General features: G+C 40.8%; 1 protein-coding gene across 1 annotated transcript in view; it reads left to right on the top strand.

Moving 5' to 3' along the window:
* KAZN (kazrin, periplakin interacting protein) overlaps positions 1 to 20229 on the top strand; it is a 1128675-nt gene that overhangs the window by 277990 nt on the left and 830456 nt on the right. The window contains exon 2 of the mRNA XM_057554464.1: positions 9060 to 9217. Within this exon, the coding sequence (XP_057410447.1) occupies positions 9060 to 9217 (158 nt within the window). The remainder of the gene's footprint in view (positions 1 to 9059; positions 9218 to 20229) is intronic.

Consider the following 20229-nt stretch of genomic DNA (forward strand, 5'->3'; position numbering starts at 1 on the left):
AACTTGTAATTTTTTTTCTTCTGCCAACCCATGAATGTGCTACCCTTATCTGAAACCTAAATAAATACTAATATATGGTGAAATTCAAATGAGCACTTCATATAAATAAGCCTGCTATAGAAATACATATTTCTTCAAATTTGTAGACCAGAATAACATGAAATAAATTTAACATCATTTCACATGTAGAACCACCAACCAAATAAATTTATGATTCAATTTCCTAAACTCAGGTAAGTAAGAAAGCATATATATGGTTCTTCATTCCATAATCCATCATATACTTTAAGAACAGTATTATTTGGTTGAGATTTTTATAGGCCAGATGGAGAAGAATGTGCATAACACCTGATTCTAGGATGATGGGCTGGTGGAGGGGACAAAGTGGAGTGAAGCTGGCTTTTTCCTTCATTTATTTATTCATTTTTTTCTTTTGGACAGATATTTATCTTTCCAAGCACTACTGTTGTGCCAGGTGTTGTGCTTAGAGCTGGAGATACAGGGAAGAACCAAAAAAACATGGTTGCTGGACTCATGGAACTTATAGTTATCTATTGCTTCATAACAAACCATCTTCAAACGGAGGGTGTAAATCAACACCTTGTTATGCTCAGTTTTGTAGGCCAGGAGTTTGGGTATCATACAGAGGAGAGGTTCAGCTCTGCTCCAGAGTGACTGAGCTCTCATCTGGGGTGAATTGAGATGGCTGCAACCACATGTCTAAAGCCTCATTTGTGGCAGATGGCTAGATTCCTTGGTTCTTCTCGTAACATTTAAGATCTTCTTTAATCTGCCACAGAGGGAGGCAGACATTAAAGAAGTATTCACATAAATAACTATTACAATGAGGACAAAGTACAGGCTTCTTTATAGTAATCAGGACTTCTTGATTGCAAATGACAGAAATCCAACCCAGATGGTCTAATGAAAAGAAGGGAATTTAACGATCCACCTAAGTGAAGTCTGTGGCTGAATCCTGGTGCTGTAATGATATGGTCAAGAATCTCTTTCCCTGTCTGTGGATGAGAATTGCCTCTTTACTCAGTTGATTTTATTCTCAGGCTGGGGCTCCTTAGTTGATGGCTACAAAGACCACCAGCTGCTCCACATTCCTACCAGTTTATCAAACTCAACTGAAAAAGAGGGACTCTCTCTTTCTTAATAGTTCTATCAGATGGTTCTGGAATTAAATCTTGTTGGCCATGTTTAGGTCACAAGTCCTCTCCTGGACCAACCACTGTTTCCAGGGAGATGAAGTGCTTAGAATGGCCAGGTCTGGATTATGTGCTCACCTCTAGGACCTGGGAGTGGGATAGGCCCTACATGAACCACAAGTGGGGATGGGTGTTTGCACAAAAGGGAATGAGAGTTTCTTTTATTAGAAGAAGAGGGAAATAGATGTAACCAGACAAATACATAAAGTACCCATTACACCAGCCTAAAAACAGAGTGACCTGCCTTGAAGAGTAGGTTAGCATATAGGAGGACCTTGTGTCATTATTTCCAGTTATTCAACTTGCAGCTTTTATGTTTTCATTTTGTATGAAGCACTGGACTAGTTGTAACTGGGATACGAAATGAAGAGACAAATGGGTAATGTAGGGGATTCAAGGGATCTTGGGGTTCATCAAGGGAAAAGATCTGACCACTAGGTGGCAGTAGCACACACAGGCTTTATTGGATGACCCTTTGGCTGTTTGCATACTGGGAAGTCTCTCACAGCAGGACACTGTCCAGAAGTGCAGGGGGTCAATACTCAGAGGGGAGGAGGGCAAGGAACTCTTCGGTGAGGGAGGGGTCCTGGAGGGAACTTATGTGTCCAGGTGATGTCACACACCAGCACAGTGGGGAGTCTGAGTCAGAGACCAGCAGGGTCTTGGGGTCTTTATGTCCCAGGGCTTATCTTATCAATGGCTAGCAAATGTTGGGCACAGCTTTGTGGGGTTTGCAAAGCAGACAGGCCCTAAATAGCTAACAATCTGCTTATTTGGGCTATATGTAAAATATTTGGATATAAAACATTTGAGTTTGGCACCTGCTGGCTTTTGAGTTAAAGGGTCTCAGCCTGCAGTGAAGAAATAAAAAACCTAGGCTAATACACAGAGACCATCTTGGCTTACTTATATAACAAAGATTTGGTAAGTACCCTCAGTTATAAACATAGCAACTAGTTAATATCAGTAAGTCAAAGACTTGAGGTACAAACTGTGGGATAATCATAATAGTGAATGTTTTTTACACACTTAACATGTGGCAGATACTGTGACAATGCCTTATGCAGATGGTCTCATTTAATTCTCAGAGCAACTCTGTGAAGTAGTTACTATTATTATCCCCATTTACAGATGGGAAAACTGAGGAGTTAAGTAACTCACCCAAGGTTATACAGCTAGTTGGAGGGGCAGATAAGATTGAGACCCAGGCAGACTGTCTTCAAGGGTCCATACTCTCAAACTGACTGCTACAGCATCTTCAGGGAGCTGGATCATCTTTCTTGGCCTCAGTTTTCTCACCTTTAAAAGTATGAGTATATTACCAAGTGATACCCCATGGCCAGCCTGACATTCTGTATGCTTAGGATTGCTCTGTGTGGTACCCCAGGAGGTAGGGGACCAGAAGGTAGCTGTTTTGCTCAAAGGAGAGCAGGATGGAGCAGCAAATAGTGTGCAGGGTGGAGGTGGTATAATGTAGGAATTATGTGTGCAGGCTCTGCCTAGATATGAATCCTGTTTCCTTCACTGACTAGGTGCATAATCTTGGGTGAGTCACTTAATCTGAGTTTCTTTATTTGGAAAATAGGGACGATGATAATGACACTTCAATAGAATTTTTAGGGTGATTAAGTGAGGTTAATGCCTGTTAAACATGTGGCACGAATGCTTGCGAATATTGCGAATATTGAGTCCCCATAGATGTTTGTTATAATACTATTGATAATAATTATTATTGTCAGTGAAGGAACTATGAGATGGAGAGAGGAGGTTCAAGAAGTATAGGTAGGGAGTCATCGGCGAAGGGCTTCATATCCTAGCTATTTTTAGTACATGAAATGTTTACTGTGTGCCAGACACTCTGCCATCTGCTTGTTTTACGTTTGCCAAAAAATAAATAAATAAATAAAATTCTAGACTTGTTCCCTGCCTTTACTTGTATTGTGTCCCACTTGGCTGGTGTTGGTGGTATAACACCCGACTTGTGGCGCTGTCTCTAACTAAACATTATTCTGGATCAGAAGTGTGGGTATTATGAGAATGGGCATTGGAGAGTCATGGCCTTGGTTTTCATGTGTTGTGTAAATCTCTGAGCTTCAGATTCTGCATCTCTGATAGACCTTTAACAATAATAACAGCCAGCACTTACTGAGAACTTTACAATGTGCTGGGCACTGTGGGCTGTAAAGTCACTTGTTCAAGTTCACCCAGTTATGTAAATATCAGAGCTGGGTGTGAACTCAGGCTTCTGGCCCTAGAACCCACATTATTAGTGCCTCTTCATTCTGCACAGAGGTTTTAAAAGCCTCTGACATATGATAGACACTCAATAAACTGTCATCCCTATCATTCTTATTATATAAGATCCGTACTCTCAAAACAACTGTATTTGTTTATCCATTAAACATTTCCCAAGTGGCTCTTCTTTGCTAAACACCCATGATACATGGTGAACAAAATTCCATTCTTGCCTTCAGGGGAGTCACCATCTAGTCCAGAGACTGTGCAGCAGTCAGCATTCAAGAGGCTAAGCTCCAGTAACAAATGCCTCCCCCGTCCCCAAATTTTGGTGCTTTATAGTAGCAAGGGTTTGCTTTTCACTTGCATGTCTTCTACATTCTGGCAAAGGGGAAAGAATAATAGTGGAACCACATGATGTTCTACTTGGACATGGCATGACTCATGTTTGCTCACATTTAATTGGCTAAAGCAAGTCACATGGCAAAGCCTGACATCATTTAAGACAGGAGGTATGTTTCTCCACCAAGGAGTGTCACTGGGGAGGGCTCTATAGGAACAGGTTTTGGAGGAGTAGTTTGGGAACCAATAATTAAATCTACCACAGATGAATTCTTAAGCAATTACAATATAATATGGTAAATTGTCTAATGAAAATGTCTATTCTTTGAGAAGAGAGGGGAGTGTTAACACTTTTAATGTGTCCTGAATTTAGAACAAAGTAAAAATTAGAGCGTATTTTATTTTTTTAATTTTTTAAAAATATATATTTTTTAAATTTATTTTATTTTTGGCTGCATTGGGTCTTCATTGTTGTGCACGGGCTTTCTCTAGTTGCGGCGAGTGGGGCCTGCTCTTCGTTGCAGTGTGCAGGCTTCTCATTGCAGTGGCTTCTCTTGTTGGGGAGCACGGGCTCTAGGCACGCAGGCTTCAGTAGCTGTGGCACACAGGCTCAGCAGTTGTGGCTTGCGGGCTCTAGAGTGCAGGCTCAGTAGTTGTGGCACATGGGCTTAGTTGCTCTGCGGCATGTGGGAGCTTCCTGGACCAGGGCTCGAACCCGTGTCCCCTGCATTGGCAGGTGGATTCTTAACCACTGCACCACCAGGGAAGCCCTAGAGCATATTTTAGCTACTGAGCCTCAATTTTCTGGAACAAGAATAGAGAAAGCCTGTAATAGATGCATTTTGAGAACCCCAAATTCACTAGCCTGGTTAGAGTGAAAAGCATTGACGGTAATTCTTCCCTTCTAAGAAGTGACATGAGTTTTGTTGACAGCAGTGTCTCTTGTGTCTATAAGCAAAGGACTTGGGAACTGGGGTATCCCTGGAATGACCTGGGGAGAAAGGCTTGTTCGTGAGAACATTATGTCCATGTACTCGGAGGTAGGGAAAGGGAAGGCAGGATGGTGGTGAGAAATTGGGCATGAATCATGCAGAGATTGGTCCTAGATTCTGGTAGGTTATTTGGATGCCTACTCAACTGTTTTCCTTATAGTTTAGTGTGCCCCAACCTTCCTGTTTGCAAGTAAGAGAGAAAAGATATATAGAGGGTTTAAAAATTTATAGTCACAACCCCAAAAAGTCATTTGTTTTTGTTGTTTTCAACTTCGTATAATGGAATTCAACTTAGACGTGGAGCCAACATTTCCACTGACAATATAATTTAGTCACTTCTGGTTGAAAACTTAGTACCTTCTGGATAAATATCAAATAAATTCAAATTGCTCCCCTACCCATTATTTTTCCCTTCTCTTTGGGTTCTTGGGAGACTTACATATTGTATTATCCTATCTTGGGGATGTGTATCTGGTCCATGAATCTCTCTCTGGACACTTCTGGATTCACTGGAGATATTTTCAGCCCCCATGATGCTAAGGGAGACTGGAGGTGGAAGGGTGAGGGTGGTAGGGCAGTAGTGCTATCTCAGCTCCTCTCTGACTTAAAATGCCATGTGGCTATAGTTTCTACCCTCCTATTCGTGTGTGCACTGAGAAGCTACCCCACCCAGCTGCCCAGGGTAGGACATAAGACGTTAAGTCACTCTGCTTTCAGATCCCCAAATCTATCTGGGTGTTTTTTTACCATCTCCTTTGTAGGCTGAGGATTCAGGCTAGGCAGGGATCAGGTCCCATACTTTCTTGTTCATCTTTCTCTGTTTTAGCCAAGCTCCTCCCCCAGTCCAGGGAAAGATTTTAGAGTCTTCCTATGTAGTGAGAAACTGCTCTGAGGTCATATTCTGTATTCTTCCTATTTCATGGCTTGTAGTTGCAACTCTATGCTCGGTTGTCCAAGGTTGATTCTCCATGGCTCGAAATCATCATTTGTTTATTTATTATTTGTAGAGCTTACTCTAGGATTTACAACATGCATGTTTAACTTAACACAGTCCACCTTCAGATAACAAACTGCTCACATATCGTTCATATACATATGATATATGAAACTTATCACAATATATTTCCATTTGCCAGTCTCATTCTCTGTGCTATTGTCATATGTTTTACTTTTATACATGTTATCAAATCCACAATACATTATTTTTTGTGCTTTAAACCATTTATTATCTTTTAAATGAGTTAAAAGGTGAGAAAGAAAATATGTTAATGTTACTCAAATATTGCTCCTTTTAAGCATTCTTCTTTTTCATTTTTGTGAATAAAAGTTTCCATCTAATGCCATTTTCCTTTTGTCTGAAGACATTTAACATGGCCTTTAATGAAAGTCTGTTGGTGATGAGTTCTCTCAGCCTTTGTTTATCTAAAAAAGTCATTATTTCACGTTCGTTTTTTGAAAGACATTATTATTGGTTATAGAATTCTAGGTTGACAAGTTTTTTTTCTTCAGTACTTTCAACATGCATAGATTATTTTCTGGTTTGCATAGATTCTGCTGATAAGTCTGACATCATTCTTATCTCTGTTCCTCTGAATGCAATATGCTTTCTTCCTCTGGCTGATTTTAAGATTTTCTCTTTTTCACTGTGTGTTTGTTTGTTTAGCAGTTGGCTTATAATATGCCTTGTTGTAGTTTTCTTTGTGTTTGTCCTGCCTGAAGTTTATTGAGATTCTTGTATCCATAGGTGTATAATATTATCAAATTTGGAAAAAAATTTGTCCACCATTTCTTCAAACATTGTTTCTGTCCCTGTCCACACCCCACCCCCTCAGACTCCAAGTGCGTGTATGTCAGACAGCTTTATATTGTCAGAGGCTCTGTTTATTCATTATAGATAGTTTTACTACTATAATTTCAAGTTCACTGATCTTTTCTTCTGCCATTTTTAATCTGCTATGAATCTCCTCCAATAAAAATTTTATTTCAGATGTGAATTTTTCATCCCTAGAAGCTCCACTTGGTTCTGATTTAAATATTTTTCTCCTCATTATAATCATGTTTTGTTTTTTTGTTTTTTTGTTTTTTTTAAAATATTTATTTATTTATTTATTTATTTATTTATTTATTTATTTATGGCTGTGTTGGGTCTTCGTTTCTGTGCGAGGGCTTTCTCTAGTTGTGGCAAGCGGGGGCCACTCTTCATCGCGGTGCGCGGGCCTCTCACTATCGTGGCCTCTCTTGTTGCGGAGCACAGGCTCCAGATGCGCAGGCTCAGTAATTGTGGCTCATGGGCCTAGTTGCTCCGTGGCATGTGGGATCCTCCCAGACCAGGGCTCGAACCCGTGTCCCCTGCATTGGCAGGCGGATTCTCAACCACTGCGCCACCAGGGAAGCCCTATAATCATGTTTTATTTTACAACCTTGAACATTCAAAACGTATCTATAATAGCTGTCTTAATAGCCATATTTTCTAATGCTATCACTTGTTATTTCTGGGTCTGCTTCTATAAACTGATTTTTCTTGAGGCTACAAGTTATACTTTCTTGCTTCTTTACATGTCTGGTAATTTTTTATTGAATACTGAGCATTATGGATTTTGCATTTTGGGGTGCTAGATTTTGTTACACCTCTACAAAAAAATGCTCATTTTTCTTTCCTGACAAGTATTTTAGTTACTTGCAGATCAGTTTGATCCTTTCAGGGCTTAATTTTAAACTCTTTTTGGATAGGCCTAGAGTTGCCTTTATTCTAGGGATCATTTAGTTTCATTTCTAAAGCTTTATCCTTCTGTAGTTTCTGCTGAATATGCCCTGAATTCCATCGAAGCCCCTCTACTTCGGCTGGTGAGCGTGCAAACAATTTGTGGCCCTGTGATATCTCTTGGAATTATTGGGCTTACAGCTCCCCAAAATGTAACTATTCTCTCCTGGAATTTTTTCTTGCCAGATCATGTAGGGTTTTATCTTACCCATACATAGGATTGATATTCAGCCAACAACTCATAGAGACCCCTGTGCAGATTTCTAGAGATCTCTGTATAATTCCCTCCTTTTCAGTACTTTGTCTTGCAAATTATAGCAAACTTAGCCTTTCCAATCTCTGTCTCCTCAATTCAGTTTCAAGTGCTGGGCTCTCCTTGGATTCCTCTTCCCATGCTGAGGTCTGGACATTCCTTTTTTGCAGAATGCTGGTGATGATAGGACTCAACTTTTTTCTTTTCTAAAGGATCACAGTTCTGTGCTATTGTTCAAGGTCTAAAAATATTTGTTTCTGAGATAATGTACAGTTTTCTAGTTATTTATAGCAGGAGGGTAATATGAATCCTCTTACTCCCTCATGGTCAAAGGCAGATGCCCTCAGAGTGATTCTATTGGATACTAGTTCTTGATGAATACTCTTAATCCTCAGAATTGCAGTTAGTACAGTAGTTTTCCTGAGAATGTGTAAGATTTACTTATGCTTGGTTTGAAAGGATAGATTTACCTGAAAATTAGAGAAATTCTATAAGGAAAGAAATTTTAATTCAAGGAAATGTAAGGAAATTAATTCAACAACATTTATTGAGCATCTTCTATTTTCTAGGAACTTTCCTAGTTGTTGGGCATATAATCATAAACAAAGAGGTTTTTCTTAAAGTCTCTGCTCTTACTAGGTGCACTCTGGAGAAAGTGGAGAAAGAGGCAACAAGCACAAAAAAATAAGTGAAATCGTAAAATCTATACCAGGTCAGATGGCAAGTGCTACGTGAATTATAGAGAAATGATAATCTTCCCAGCACACATGTGGTACTGATTGGAAAACATGGCCACTGTCCTTTCACAAAACCTAATGATAGAGGCCCTCTGTTTAGAGGTAACATAGCCAACTATATTACCATAAATGTAAATCTACTCTAGAGCTCTCCCCTCATGCCCTGCTGATCTCTGTAGTTTATAAGCACTTACCTCAAAGTCATCTTCATAGAAGTATTTGCTAACTTGTTTCTTTTCAGTGTCCCCTACAGGACTGGTTGCTCCATAAGGGTAAGCATCGTGTCTGGTTTTGCTCACGACTGTATCCCCAAGCATTTCCATATAGGCTTGGCATTTGGAGGGTGTTCAGTCTGTTACCTGTTAAACACATGTGTTGAAGAGATTCATGGATGTAACGCATCTTGACACCTGCCTGGGTCATACCTTATGTGTACACCCTCGCTTCTCCCTTTAAAATTGGTAGCCAGTTTCTCTTTGAAAGTTACCTGCTGTGATTCCACTTTAGCTCTTTCTCTTTTTGCAGCTGTACAATCATTGCACACCCTCAATGACCAGATATCCCATTTTATTGTCACCAAGTCGAAGGCGCTGGAGGAGGACCAAGACCCGTTTCTGCCCACTGAAAAGGAGACCCTGAAGAGTTCCATGATATTGATGAGGCACCTCTTAATGGATGCTCAGGTACAAAGACCAGTAAATAAATTCTATATAGAGTAGGTGGTAACCTTTTTGGTTTTCTTCTTGGTATAAGCTGTGCAAAAATATTCATCTTTCACATTCATTGCAACTGCCTTTGCGATGAAGAGCCACGCACAGACATTCTGATATATGAGTATTGGATTTCTAATTAGGTATTATTTTGGATTTAGTATTAAAATAGCTTGTTTTTAAGTCAAAGTAATAGGGCTTAAAATAACATACGTGTTGTCTCTGAGAATTTAACAGATCTCCCATTAGCCTTGGAAAGTGAAAACCCATTTACATAGAAATTTGGCAGGCATCAGAGCTGGCAAAGGCTTTGGAGTGGAGCAATCCTTATCCCAAACAGCATCACTGAGTAACTAATGAATATTTTGGTACATTTGATGTACCACCAGTAAGCGAATCAGCACTGTTTTTTTTCTTATTTTTTTTTTTTCTTTGTAAGGCTAGCAATGAATTAATTACAGAAGATACTTAGCTCATTGCATGCTTTGTTGAGATGTGATTCTTCAAGGTTTCTCCTTGTGCACTATTTTATTGAAATATTTAGAAAATAATTTATCTACTCCTTCTGGTTTTGTTGGTGGGTCTCTCCAGATATGTTGCTAGGCAAACACCAGGTGTTTTAAGAGAACTGATGGTTTTCTGTGTTTGTGAAACCAAGCTGAACTAGATTTTATTGTTGTTTCCACCTCTTCAGTATCTAGAAACGTTTCAGAAAATGTTCTCTGGGTCTGGTGATTTTGTATTAGTTTGTCCTGGAGCTTTCTTCCTGAGCTTGTTTTCTGTTCAACAGCAGTGAGGTGAGAATGGTTGGTGGTTTCCTGCGTTCCACTCTGTATCAGATTTTGCACTGTGGTTTCTTTGCTTTTGTTTCTGTCATGGTGCTGTTTTATGTTTTATTTTTAAAATCAATCCTGAAGCCTGGATCTTGTACCAATAAGACTTTAACTGGCAAGGTTTTTGTGTATTTCTCACCTGTCAATGCTTGAAGCTGCCCCACGGGATTTTTGAGCCCCTATATTGAGATGGCCCACATTATGCAAAGCCTTTCATTTTTATTCACTGTTCTCCCTTTTCCCCTTTATTATGAGCAGCCCATTCAGCCTCTCCTTTCTCCCCAGGCCTGTCTAGCGGAAAAAGGAAAGATTCTGAAGCTACAATAACCAATTTTAAAACTCAGAAAAAAGGGAAATTTAGAACAATTGACCAAATAAAAGAGAGCAAATTGTTCTTGAAAGGATTAGCTTTCCTCAGTGCCTAGACCCAATCCTATACATCATACAACAGCCAAGGGAACCATCTAGATGAATTCTTAATGATGTTATGTAAACTCCTGTTTGCAAAATCTAACCGAGTAAAAAACCATTCACCTTTTCCCTCTCCTTCACATATGAGCTTACTAATGCCTAGAACTGGATTTCGAGAATGTTTAATGTTGCTTAAGGAAATATTGCCTCCCCCTAAATACCAAATTCACTTAATAACTTTTATCCTTCGTGGCTTTGATCACAGTTTTTCCCTTATTTATCCAATGGGACTAAGATATCCCTTATAATGTGGTTACTGTGTAGGAACATTTTATTATCTCATTCTCTCCTGATCCCAAATCAATGCCTGCTAGAATTCTCTCAATTAAATAGATAGAAAAAATGGAGCAAGGTATGGTGGATATTCCTCTAAGTCATGCATTCTGAAAGGAAGGTCAGTCGGGTCTTCTTCCAGAGAAAAATAATCATAGAAAATCAGGTAGGAAAGTGGTATAGTGTCTGGAAATGTTATTTCTTTGCCTCCAGTTTTTCAAAGATCCCACCCTCTTGTCTTTTGCACTAATATAGGGTGAGGTGGGTTGTGATTAATCTAAAAATACCACCTTCATTTATTTTCTTCCAAAACCATTAAACTTTTCAAAACATTATTTGTGGTTATGGTCTAGGTCCATGGCTGAAGTCAATTAGAATCATGTTACCTAGTACCCCCAGGCTCAGAGCACCTCTGAAATAACTCTCTATAAGATTAGTGTTGTCAAACTTATAAAATGCCAAGGAACTCCAACATTTTGGGGATGGCCAGGGGTAATATGTAGTTTTGAGTTCTGAAATAGACAACCAGAGATATTAATGAGAATCTTTATTGAGCATTTTTGGAAATTCAGTTATTTTCCATTCAGTTTTTTGACATTGCTTCTTCTTGACTCCATCCCAAAGACAAATGAATGCACTTACTTCATTTTCTAAGTTCATCAATAATGAGAGGTCAACAGCATGTAAATACAACTTCTAGGTACCTCCTTCTGTTCTGGCTGCATTTTGTGATACTAATAGATGTTTGTGTGTTGCAAGACATAAGTTCTCCAAGAGTAGTAACCACATCCGGAATTTGGTTGGTATAATAGCCTGCTCAGTTGCCTACCCAAAGGACTCTTAACAGTATTAGATTATGATGAAATACTCTGACATCAGCTTGCAAGTTGAATGAAGTCAGGCAAAAAGGATTCCAGAGAACCTAGAGGCTGCTTCCAGAGTGACTGCTTAAAAGGCATAATCGATTCAAGTCACATCTGTCTTGGAAGCAATAAATCCCGCTTAGGAGAATGTCAAAGGCAGAAGCATTGCTGGGCTATGAAATTCCACCTCAGAGGATAGTAAAACAGTATGCACAGAGCAAACACATCTCCCAAGTATAATGGGGGTGCTGGAGATGATTGGCAGGTCTGACAATCCATCCTAGAGAATCAAGAATGGAATCAAGAAGGAACATCTCACACAGGCAGCCCAGAGGCCTGCAATTATTTATTCATTCCCTAAACGTCTTTCTGAACATTAAGGGGTGTCTAAAAGAGGCCAAGTGCCTCTATTTGCATTCCATCCCTTTTGTAATCCAAAGGCCCCCAAATTCAATGAAGTGTACCATTCAGATCGCATTTGAAACCTGATCTTGTGGCTTTTATTCCTGAGAGGTCTGTCTAAACTCAGACTGCCGACTCAGCCTCATAAGTGATTAGATTCATAACACCGAAGAGGCAATTCTTTCTGGTAGAGATTAATTCTTTTACTCGTACTGTGTGACTCTGCATGCTAAGAGAGGTTGATTACAGCAAATTAAATCTCCTATTGGCAGTTCTCTCCTTCTTCTCCCCAAAGACCTAATATCATTATTTATTAAGGGGTGAACAAATGCTTGGGAAAACAGTAAGATCGCTTTGTTGGCAGTAAGGTCTTCCTCTGGAAGGCTGGGTACTGAAAGGCAGAGGCTTTCTGTGCCTCGTGGCGGCGGGGGGCAGTACAGCTTCTGCAGGCCATGGAACATGGAGTGGCCAAGGAGGGCCTGTGCTCCACTGACCCTCGGCCTCTGTCCAGGCCTGGCAGTGAGTGAGGCTTCTCTGTCTGGAACATGGCTTGTCCAGGTTTGGAGGGAGAGCTCAGTTTAAGTGAGGCTGAGTCATTGGTACACCTTTCCCAGAGCTCCATCTCTAGGAATGAAGTAAGCAAGCCTTTCAAAACAAAAATAAACTGTACAACCATCACCTCTAAGCAAGTCTGCACGTACAGCCTGACGAAAGTCAAATATTAGGCAGAAGAGAAATGAAACCTGCTGTATCTTTTGGACTGTCCTCTCCCCCTGCTCTTTCCTCATTGTGCCTTTTCTTCTTGCTTTCCTTTTTCTCCTTCTTTCTCCCCACACCCCAGAATTTTCCCTCCTTCCCTTCTGTCTTCTCCTTCTCTCAGCTTTCACTTCTCTCCACTCTCCCCCGCCTCCTCATCTCTCTGTTGGCAAAATATATCTTAGTGGAAATGTGGAGTGAGATTCTGCCCCTTTTGTCCCTTCCTATCTCGCCCCTTCCCTTCCCTCCCCTCCCCTTCCCTTTTCTTTTCTTTTCTTTTCTTTTCTATCTGTCTTTCTGTTATTTGTGTTCAGGGAACTCAAACGCGTATTTGACAAAGACCTATATTCCCCTTGCCAAACAAGAAGGAACACACCAGGAGGGGGCGATTGGCAGGAGGCAAGCCTGGCATTCAGGAGGCCGATGGGGTCCCTGCCAGGATCAGAGACTCAATGTAATTTGGGTGGCTTCATTTTCCTTTCTTGTTTTGTTTTCTAGAGCAGTCTGCCCTGGTTGATTATGCTTTCTGATTAATTTCCGGCAAGAATCAGGCTGATTTAACAGGAATAGATTGACTGTTAGAGTTACCTGTGCCCTCTCCCTCTCTAGACTGGCCTCAGAGTGTGGGAAGTGTGGTTTGGAGCAGAGGTTCAACCAGAGCAAACGTGGGCTCAGGCTCCTGACAAATAGGAGGGTCAGGTCTGTACAGTGGACATCAGCGTGTGTGGGGGAAGGGACTTTGGGAGTCAGGTAGTTGACACACACTCACTACAGGCGTATGCATCAAGGTGATTACTCCTGTTCGCAGCACTTTCCACCCTCTCTGAATTCAACCCGTACTCATGGTATGGACCCTGCGGTTATTACTAGTGCACTTATCTGGTGTTTTATAGCTACACCCGGCTTCACAGTCATAAGTGAGACCCTGTTGACAGCCCTGGAGAATGTCTTGTCCTCACATTGCACACACTGAGGTACCAGATGGATGCTTGACTTCTCAAGGTTGCAGACACTGGCTGTGGCTATGAGGAGCACCCCAAGTGTAGTTTTTTCTTATTATCTTCAGAAATGTGACACCAGGCTGAAGCAAGAACTGGAACACTCCCCAGTGTTGTAGCAAGCAGAGAAGAAACTCTGAAATTAGAACGAGGGCAAAGAGGCAAAGTTTTCATCCTAAGAAAATTACCCTGGGATATTTTTAAGTCTACTTATGCCATCAGATTTCTACCTCTTAAAGGTCAGAGAAGAAAGAAATACTTAAATGGACGCTGAAGAATTGAGTTCACCTAACAGGAAAGCTACAATGGTAAGCTGATTATTCAAAGGAGTCTTAGCTTATCCCCTCCAGTAATCCGTGTGCTCCATTACCCATCCTTTCCTTTCGTGTTTGAAAAGGCAATGCTATTTTCCATCTCAGATGCAAAACTATAAAATCAGCAGGTCTGAGGTTTGCAATTTCTTACATAATGCGCACAAGCCCACTTCCCATCCTGCCATGGTGATTTTGATCTTTTAAAATCCTTTTTTTTTTTTTTTTTTAAATACAATTTAACCTGCAGGCATTGCCAGGCTGAAATGTGATCCCATCAGTTATAGAGCTTCTGCAATCACCTTCCCTGTTCAGAAGAAATGGAGGGTGAGATGTGAAATTGTAATTCTGACCCTCTGTTAAGCTTGTGTTTAGGTATTTTTTTAAAGAAAATAGAGAAAGGTAGCCTCTTCTGAGACCTCTGGCACCTTGCAAAATCCATGAGGCAGAATTTTAGGAGAAATTCTGAAATGCTGAAAGTTGTTTTCCGTGTTCACCATGCAAAGACCCAAGTATAATTGGAAATGAGACTCAAAAAACTGGACTCCTGTCCGTTGCTATATTCTAATAGAAGACAGCATCTCTCAGGATGGGTAATGTTTGAATGGAATAGTCTCTATCAAACTGGTATAGTTTCCAACAATCTGTATAGTGCTAGTGAGCAATTTGGGAATTTATTTTCACATCATAGAACCTTTATGTTACATTTTTAGATACTAAGTGGTTATTTTAATGATATACCTTTCAAATGGTAATAAAATAGGCTTTATGCTGGTCTAATAGTTGATGGTTCATGTTACAATGAGGTGGATCTGATATAGTAACAAAATCATGGCAGGTTAGGGGTAAGCAATGGGCTAGAGCTCTTTGGTCAGCAGCAGAGACAAGCTCTGGTTAATGTAACAAGGGCAACATTTAACAGAAGCAAATAGGGTAGCTCTTAGGAAAAACTGAAGAACTATTTCTCAGAAAAGACAGGGAAGAGGTTAGCTATGGAGATTTGGCTATCAAGAACTAAAGAGCAGTTGCTTCAGGGTGCTGTGTGGGGATAAATTGGCCCCGAGCATTTTCTCTCTTTGTGTCACTTTGATCAAGATTCAAGTTCCTAGAAGAGTCTGACTGAGCTGTCTTAGGTCATTGGGTCCTCTTCCTTCTTGGACGTGGGAGGGTGTGCATGTTGATGGATGGTCCCACCAAAACCACACGCAGTTTGGGGAGGCATTATTACTACAAGAAGGGAGAGTGGATGTGGAGCAGATGGAGACAATAATAAATGGACCTTGCTTTCCACATACGTGAACTTGGTGCTTGTGTCCCAGCATAGAGCTGGGCATTGCACTAAGGTCTGGGGACAGAGAGGGACGAAACATTGGCTCTGCCCTAGAGGGGCTCAGGATACAGTGGGGTAGATAACCAGACACTGAAGAGTCCTGTGGTAAGGCATGTGTGGCTACGGAAGCTCAGAGAAGCACCCAGCTGATATTTTCAGATCACTTCCTTGTTTACAAAGCACTTCTGCCAGCATTTTCTCACCTTTTCCACTCAGCCATGAGAGGTACAGGAGGTTGGGTATTACTATCATCTCTGTTTTGCAAACTGGCTATTAAGCTTTAATAAAATAACCTTTTTTATATTGTTCCATCCAGCCCATCACAAAGTGAGCGTAATTGATTTCCTACTTGTAGGTGGTGACCCTCAGGGTATTTGCTTCCTGAAGGGGTTATTAAATAGAGAGAAAGGGAGGGTGTAATTTGGGGAAAGAAGATTAAAACCTGGCTTCAGACATACAACAGCACTCATAACTCAAGTGTTTTTAACAATTGTAAGAAATATACATTCCCAAAGCTAAACTCCACCCTCTCAGAATTCTAGAAGGTTTAGGGTTCCAAGAACACGGTTTTCAAAAATCTTTAAATAGAATATAAAGGTATTACCTTTCCCTCTAAAATACATCATCTCTTCATGGTGCCCATTGTCACATTGGCAAATATTTGGCTCCCAAATTAATACCCAGCCCCACCATTACCCTTTAAATAAGTGGTTCTCAAATGAGAGCGAGGAGAGCAATTTTGCCCTGCTGGGTGCGTTTGGCAACGTCTAGAGATATTTTTGATTGTCACAGTTAGGGTGGGTTCTTGGAGAGGGATAGTGGTGCTACTGGAATCTGGTGGGTAGAGGCCAGGCATGTTGCTAATCTTCCTATGATGCACAGGCTGGCTTTCCACAGCAAAGAATCATCCAACCCCAGTGTCAGTAGTGTCAACATTGAGAAAGCCTGCTTTTAGACCCAAGGCTGACTTTTTCATTGATCACAGAACTCTTCCAGGCTCAGAATCATTGTTTTTGAAGTCCTACAATTGGTCAAAATTGGTCCTCAAGGTATATCTTAGTTGTCCATTTATTCATTTACTCATTCATTCATTTAGCATTTACAGTGTGCCCAACACTGTGCTACATTGTGAGGAACATCAATGAAAACAAAAGTGATCCTTGTTCTCAATGGATCTTTTATTGTAGTGGGGGCGAGTAACTCTAAATATGTAAGTAAACAAATAATAAAGAGTTTCAATACTTGTCTTAAAGATGTATTAGGACCTAATTTAGATAAGGGTTCAAATGCTTTCTTTTCTGAATGTGACATTTAAACTGAGATCTGTGAAGAGAGAGGGGGAGAGAGAAAAAGAAAGGGGAAAAGAGGGAGAGAAAGCACGACCTCTTCTCGTGTTTCATTGTGAATATCTGTACTTTAATTTAGTTGTGTGTGTTTAGCATTACTCCATGAGTAACTGGAAATAGATCTCCTGGGGTGTTGCAAAAGATCTAAGCAAATTATTTATTCCAGAAATTTACATTTAATTTAGGGATTATAAAAATTCCAACTAGTCCCTCGGGAACAGAGAATCTTTCATCCTCTGCCTATGGGTGTCCACAGAGGAACCAGGATCTCTGTCTTTTCTTACTGGATGTTGTGGACATAGAGACACACAGAAAAGAAGGCTAGCATGAGTTCTTTAAGCTACTTGAGACAGGAGTCAGAATGGATGAAGAGAAAGCAGGGAAGACGTTGAGTTATTTTGGACAAGAAAATGAAGAGGTGAAGCCACAGTTACTGAACTGAAGAGCTGCTGTATAGAATCTGGGCAGCAGTCAATTCTCAATTAGATACTTATAGATTAGTAACTTTATAGATCGCCTATGGGCAAAGCATTTCTTCCCTGGTGGCATGCACTCAGGAAATGTAAACTGATGTTTGTTTGAATAAGACATAATTAGAAAGGTAATTTTGTTGCCAATATATTTTTTCACCATAATGGAATTCAGTACAGACTTTTAGTATCGGTTATGTGGTATTTTTTTATGCTGCGGCTCCCATCCGTTAGTCAGATAATAGAAAGTCTAGTGTATGCCAGATAGCTGTAATCCTAAAATAACTTACTCTTAGAACAGTAATTCTTATACGGAGCTCTTGGGGCCTCCATTCACGTCAAACTCAAATACTTCCCGTAGAGCAGCCAGGTAAATTGAGGCATGGTGTTGCTAAGCGTCATCATTCAAATCCGATGTTAGGTCTGGGAGTAGAGCCAGCAGGTTCTCCTAAACACCAACTCAAGCCAAGAGTCCATGTTCCTTCACTTTCTTGTCTTGGAGTCAATCACACTAAAAAGTGATTTAATGTGAGATGGTGACCTGGCTATTCCAAATGCTCACTTATTCCTGGGGAGCTTGAAACAAACACACTCACTTTGGCCAGCGTAGTAGGCTCACATATTTAATTTCAGAGTGGATATTCTTGTCTCGGTTTACTGATATGAACCTAATTCCTCTTCCTCCGCCCCCCCAAAGTATAAGGCAAAGAGAAGACATTCATGATAGAATTGATGAGAATCATGACATAGATTTGAATCAGTTAACTACTGCCACATAACAAACCATCCCAAAATTGAATGGCTTAAAACAACAACTATTCATTTACTTCTTATAAGTCTGTGGATTGATTGGGGCATTCCACTAAAATGACATGGGTGGCTGATCTTGACCGGTCTCACTCATACATCTGTGGTCACTGGGGCCTGGCTGGTCTAAGATGGCCTCAGCTGGTATGATTCAGCTTTCCTCTGCAATCTCTCACATCCCTCCAGCAGGCTAACTCTGGAATGTTCTCATAGTGGTGACGGGGGGTCCATAAAAAGAGGAAATGGACAAAAGCAACTATGTTTCCAGCCTATGTCTGTATCAAGTTTGCTACCATTCCATTAGCCAAAGCGAATCCAATGACCAAGCCCAAAGTCAGTGTGGGAAGACACCACCAAAGGGAGGAGTGAAACATGGGCCATCAATGTAGTCAGTGTACCACATAAAGCAAATCAGAAGATTTCTTAGCATAATTCTGGATGATTTTTGATCTGTTGGAAATGGGAGTTTGAAGTGTCCTAATTAGCAGGCTTCATGCACATTCTCTTTTGGAAGACTGCTCCAGTCAGTTTTTTTAGAGGGACATGAATTGTGCTCTCCTGTCCTGATACATACACAGAGGACAGACTGTGTTTGAACAGCTGGAGGATATATTTTAAAAGGGATCTATGACAAGCTTGGACAGAATGATTTCAAAGGGGCCCGTGACCAAGTGTGAGAAGTGTGGGTTTGTGTTAGCTCTAGAAACGTGATGAGCCATTAAAAGACCATTGTTCTAGCTGGTCGTTTGAGCCACGTGCATGACTAATTTGTTCAACAAATGCTTCCAACCATGAGAAAGGCACAATGGTAAACATTGCAGGGAGATGTGAAAAATAAAAGTAATGAAGGATCATTGAGTACTTACTATGTGCCAGACCCTCTACTGAGGACTTTGTCTTACCTCCATTATCTCATTTGTGAGGTACATGTTATTCCCCTTATTTTATGGATGAGGAAATGAGGCCCAGAGAGGTCACGCATCTAGTGAGTAGCTGTGCTACTTTGATTGTAAAAATGGCTGCAGTTCTTTACTTTCTTCCCTTGCAATATGAGTCTGCAGCCTTTCTCATTAAGAGGGAGAGTCTATTTCCCCACCCCCTCGAATCTGAGTTGGCCTGTGATTTGCTTTGGCCAAAACAATGTGGTAAAAGGGTGAGTCAGTCCAGAACCTAGACATCAAGATGACGTGCATGCTTCTTTCTGCTCTTTCTTGAAACCTTGCCTCTGGGCTAGCCAGCTGGAGAAGGAAATCTCCTCCAGGATGGAGCAGAGGTAAGTCTCCTTGCTGAGCCTATCCTAGACCAGGCAACCCCCAGCTGACCTACTAAAGTGCCAATGTATGAGCAAGCCCAGCTAAAAGTCACCCAAGCTCAGTCCAGAACAGCAAAATCACCAATCCTTCTGTAGACCTGTAAGAAATAATAAATGGTGGTGGTTGTGAGCCACAAAGCTTCAAGGTGGTTTGTTAAATGGCAGGAGCTAACTGCTACAATAGCAGAGCTGGTATTTGAAGTCAGATCTGACTGATAACTAAGCCCTACAACTGGAAGAGAGGCTGGGAAATTGGTCTAGTCATGCTCTCAGGAGAAAGAGAAAATGGATTTGGTGAGTCTTTAGCCATTTTCTGCCACACATGCCCTCTGGTTTCACATCATTCATCCAACCTGAAACCATAATAATGGTGAGGAAAATCTTTAACGCATTCAAGAGAAGGGATTACATGGTTATATTTGGGTGTTTGAAAGATCACTATGGAGGAGGTGTGATGGGTGGTTGGATTGGAGTGAGATAGAAGACAGGAGACAGTTTGTTTTGGCAATGGATGGTAGGATAAGAAATTGTGGTATGGGGCAGGAAGATTAAAGAAGAAGGAACATATTCAGGAATTTAAGTAAGACTCACTAATTGACATTTGGTGGTGAAAAAGAGAGACATGTCTAGGATGGGTCTTAGATTTTGGCTTGGGCACTTGGGAAAATGGTAGTATCTGATAAAGGAAACAGAGGAACAGTAAGCTTGGAGAAAGAGTTTGGTTTGGGGTCTATGAAGATTGAGGGACCTATGGGACATCTAGGTGGGACTGTGTAGGAGACAGTCAAATATGTCTTCAGCTTCAGAGGGAGT

Source organism: Balaenoptera acutorostrata, chromosome 1 (assembly GCF_949987535.1).
Source record: "Balaenoptera acutorostrata chromosome 1, mBalAcu1.1, whole genome shotgun sequence".
NCBI classification, from domain to species: domain Eukaryota; kingdom Metazoa; phylum Chordata; class Mammalia; order Artiodactyla; family Balaenopteridae; genus Balaenoptera; species Balaenoptera acutorostrata.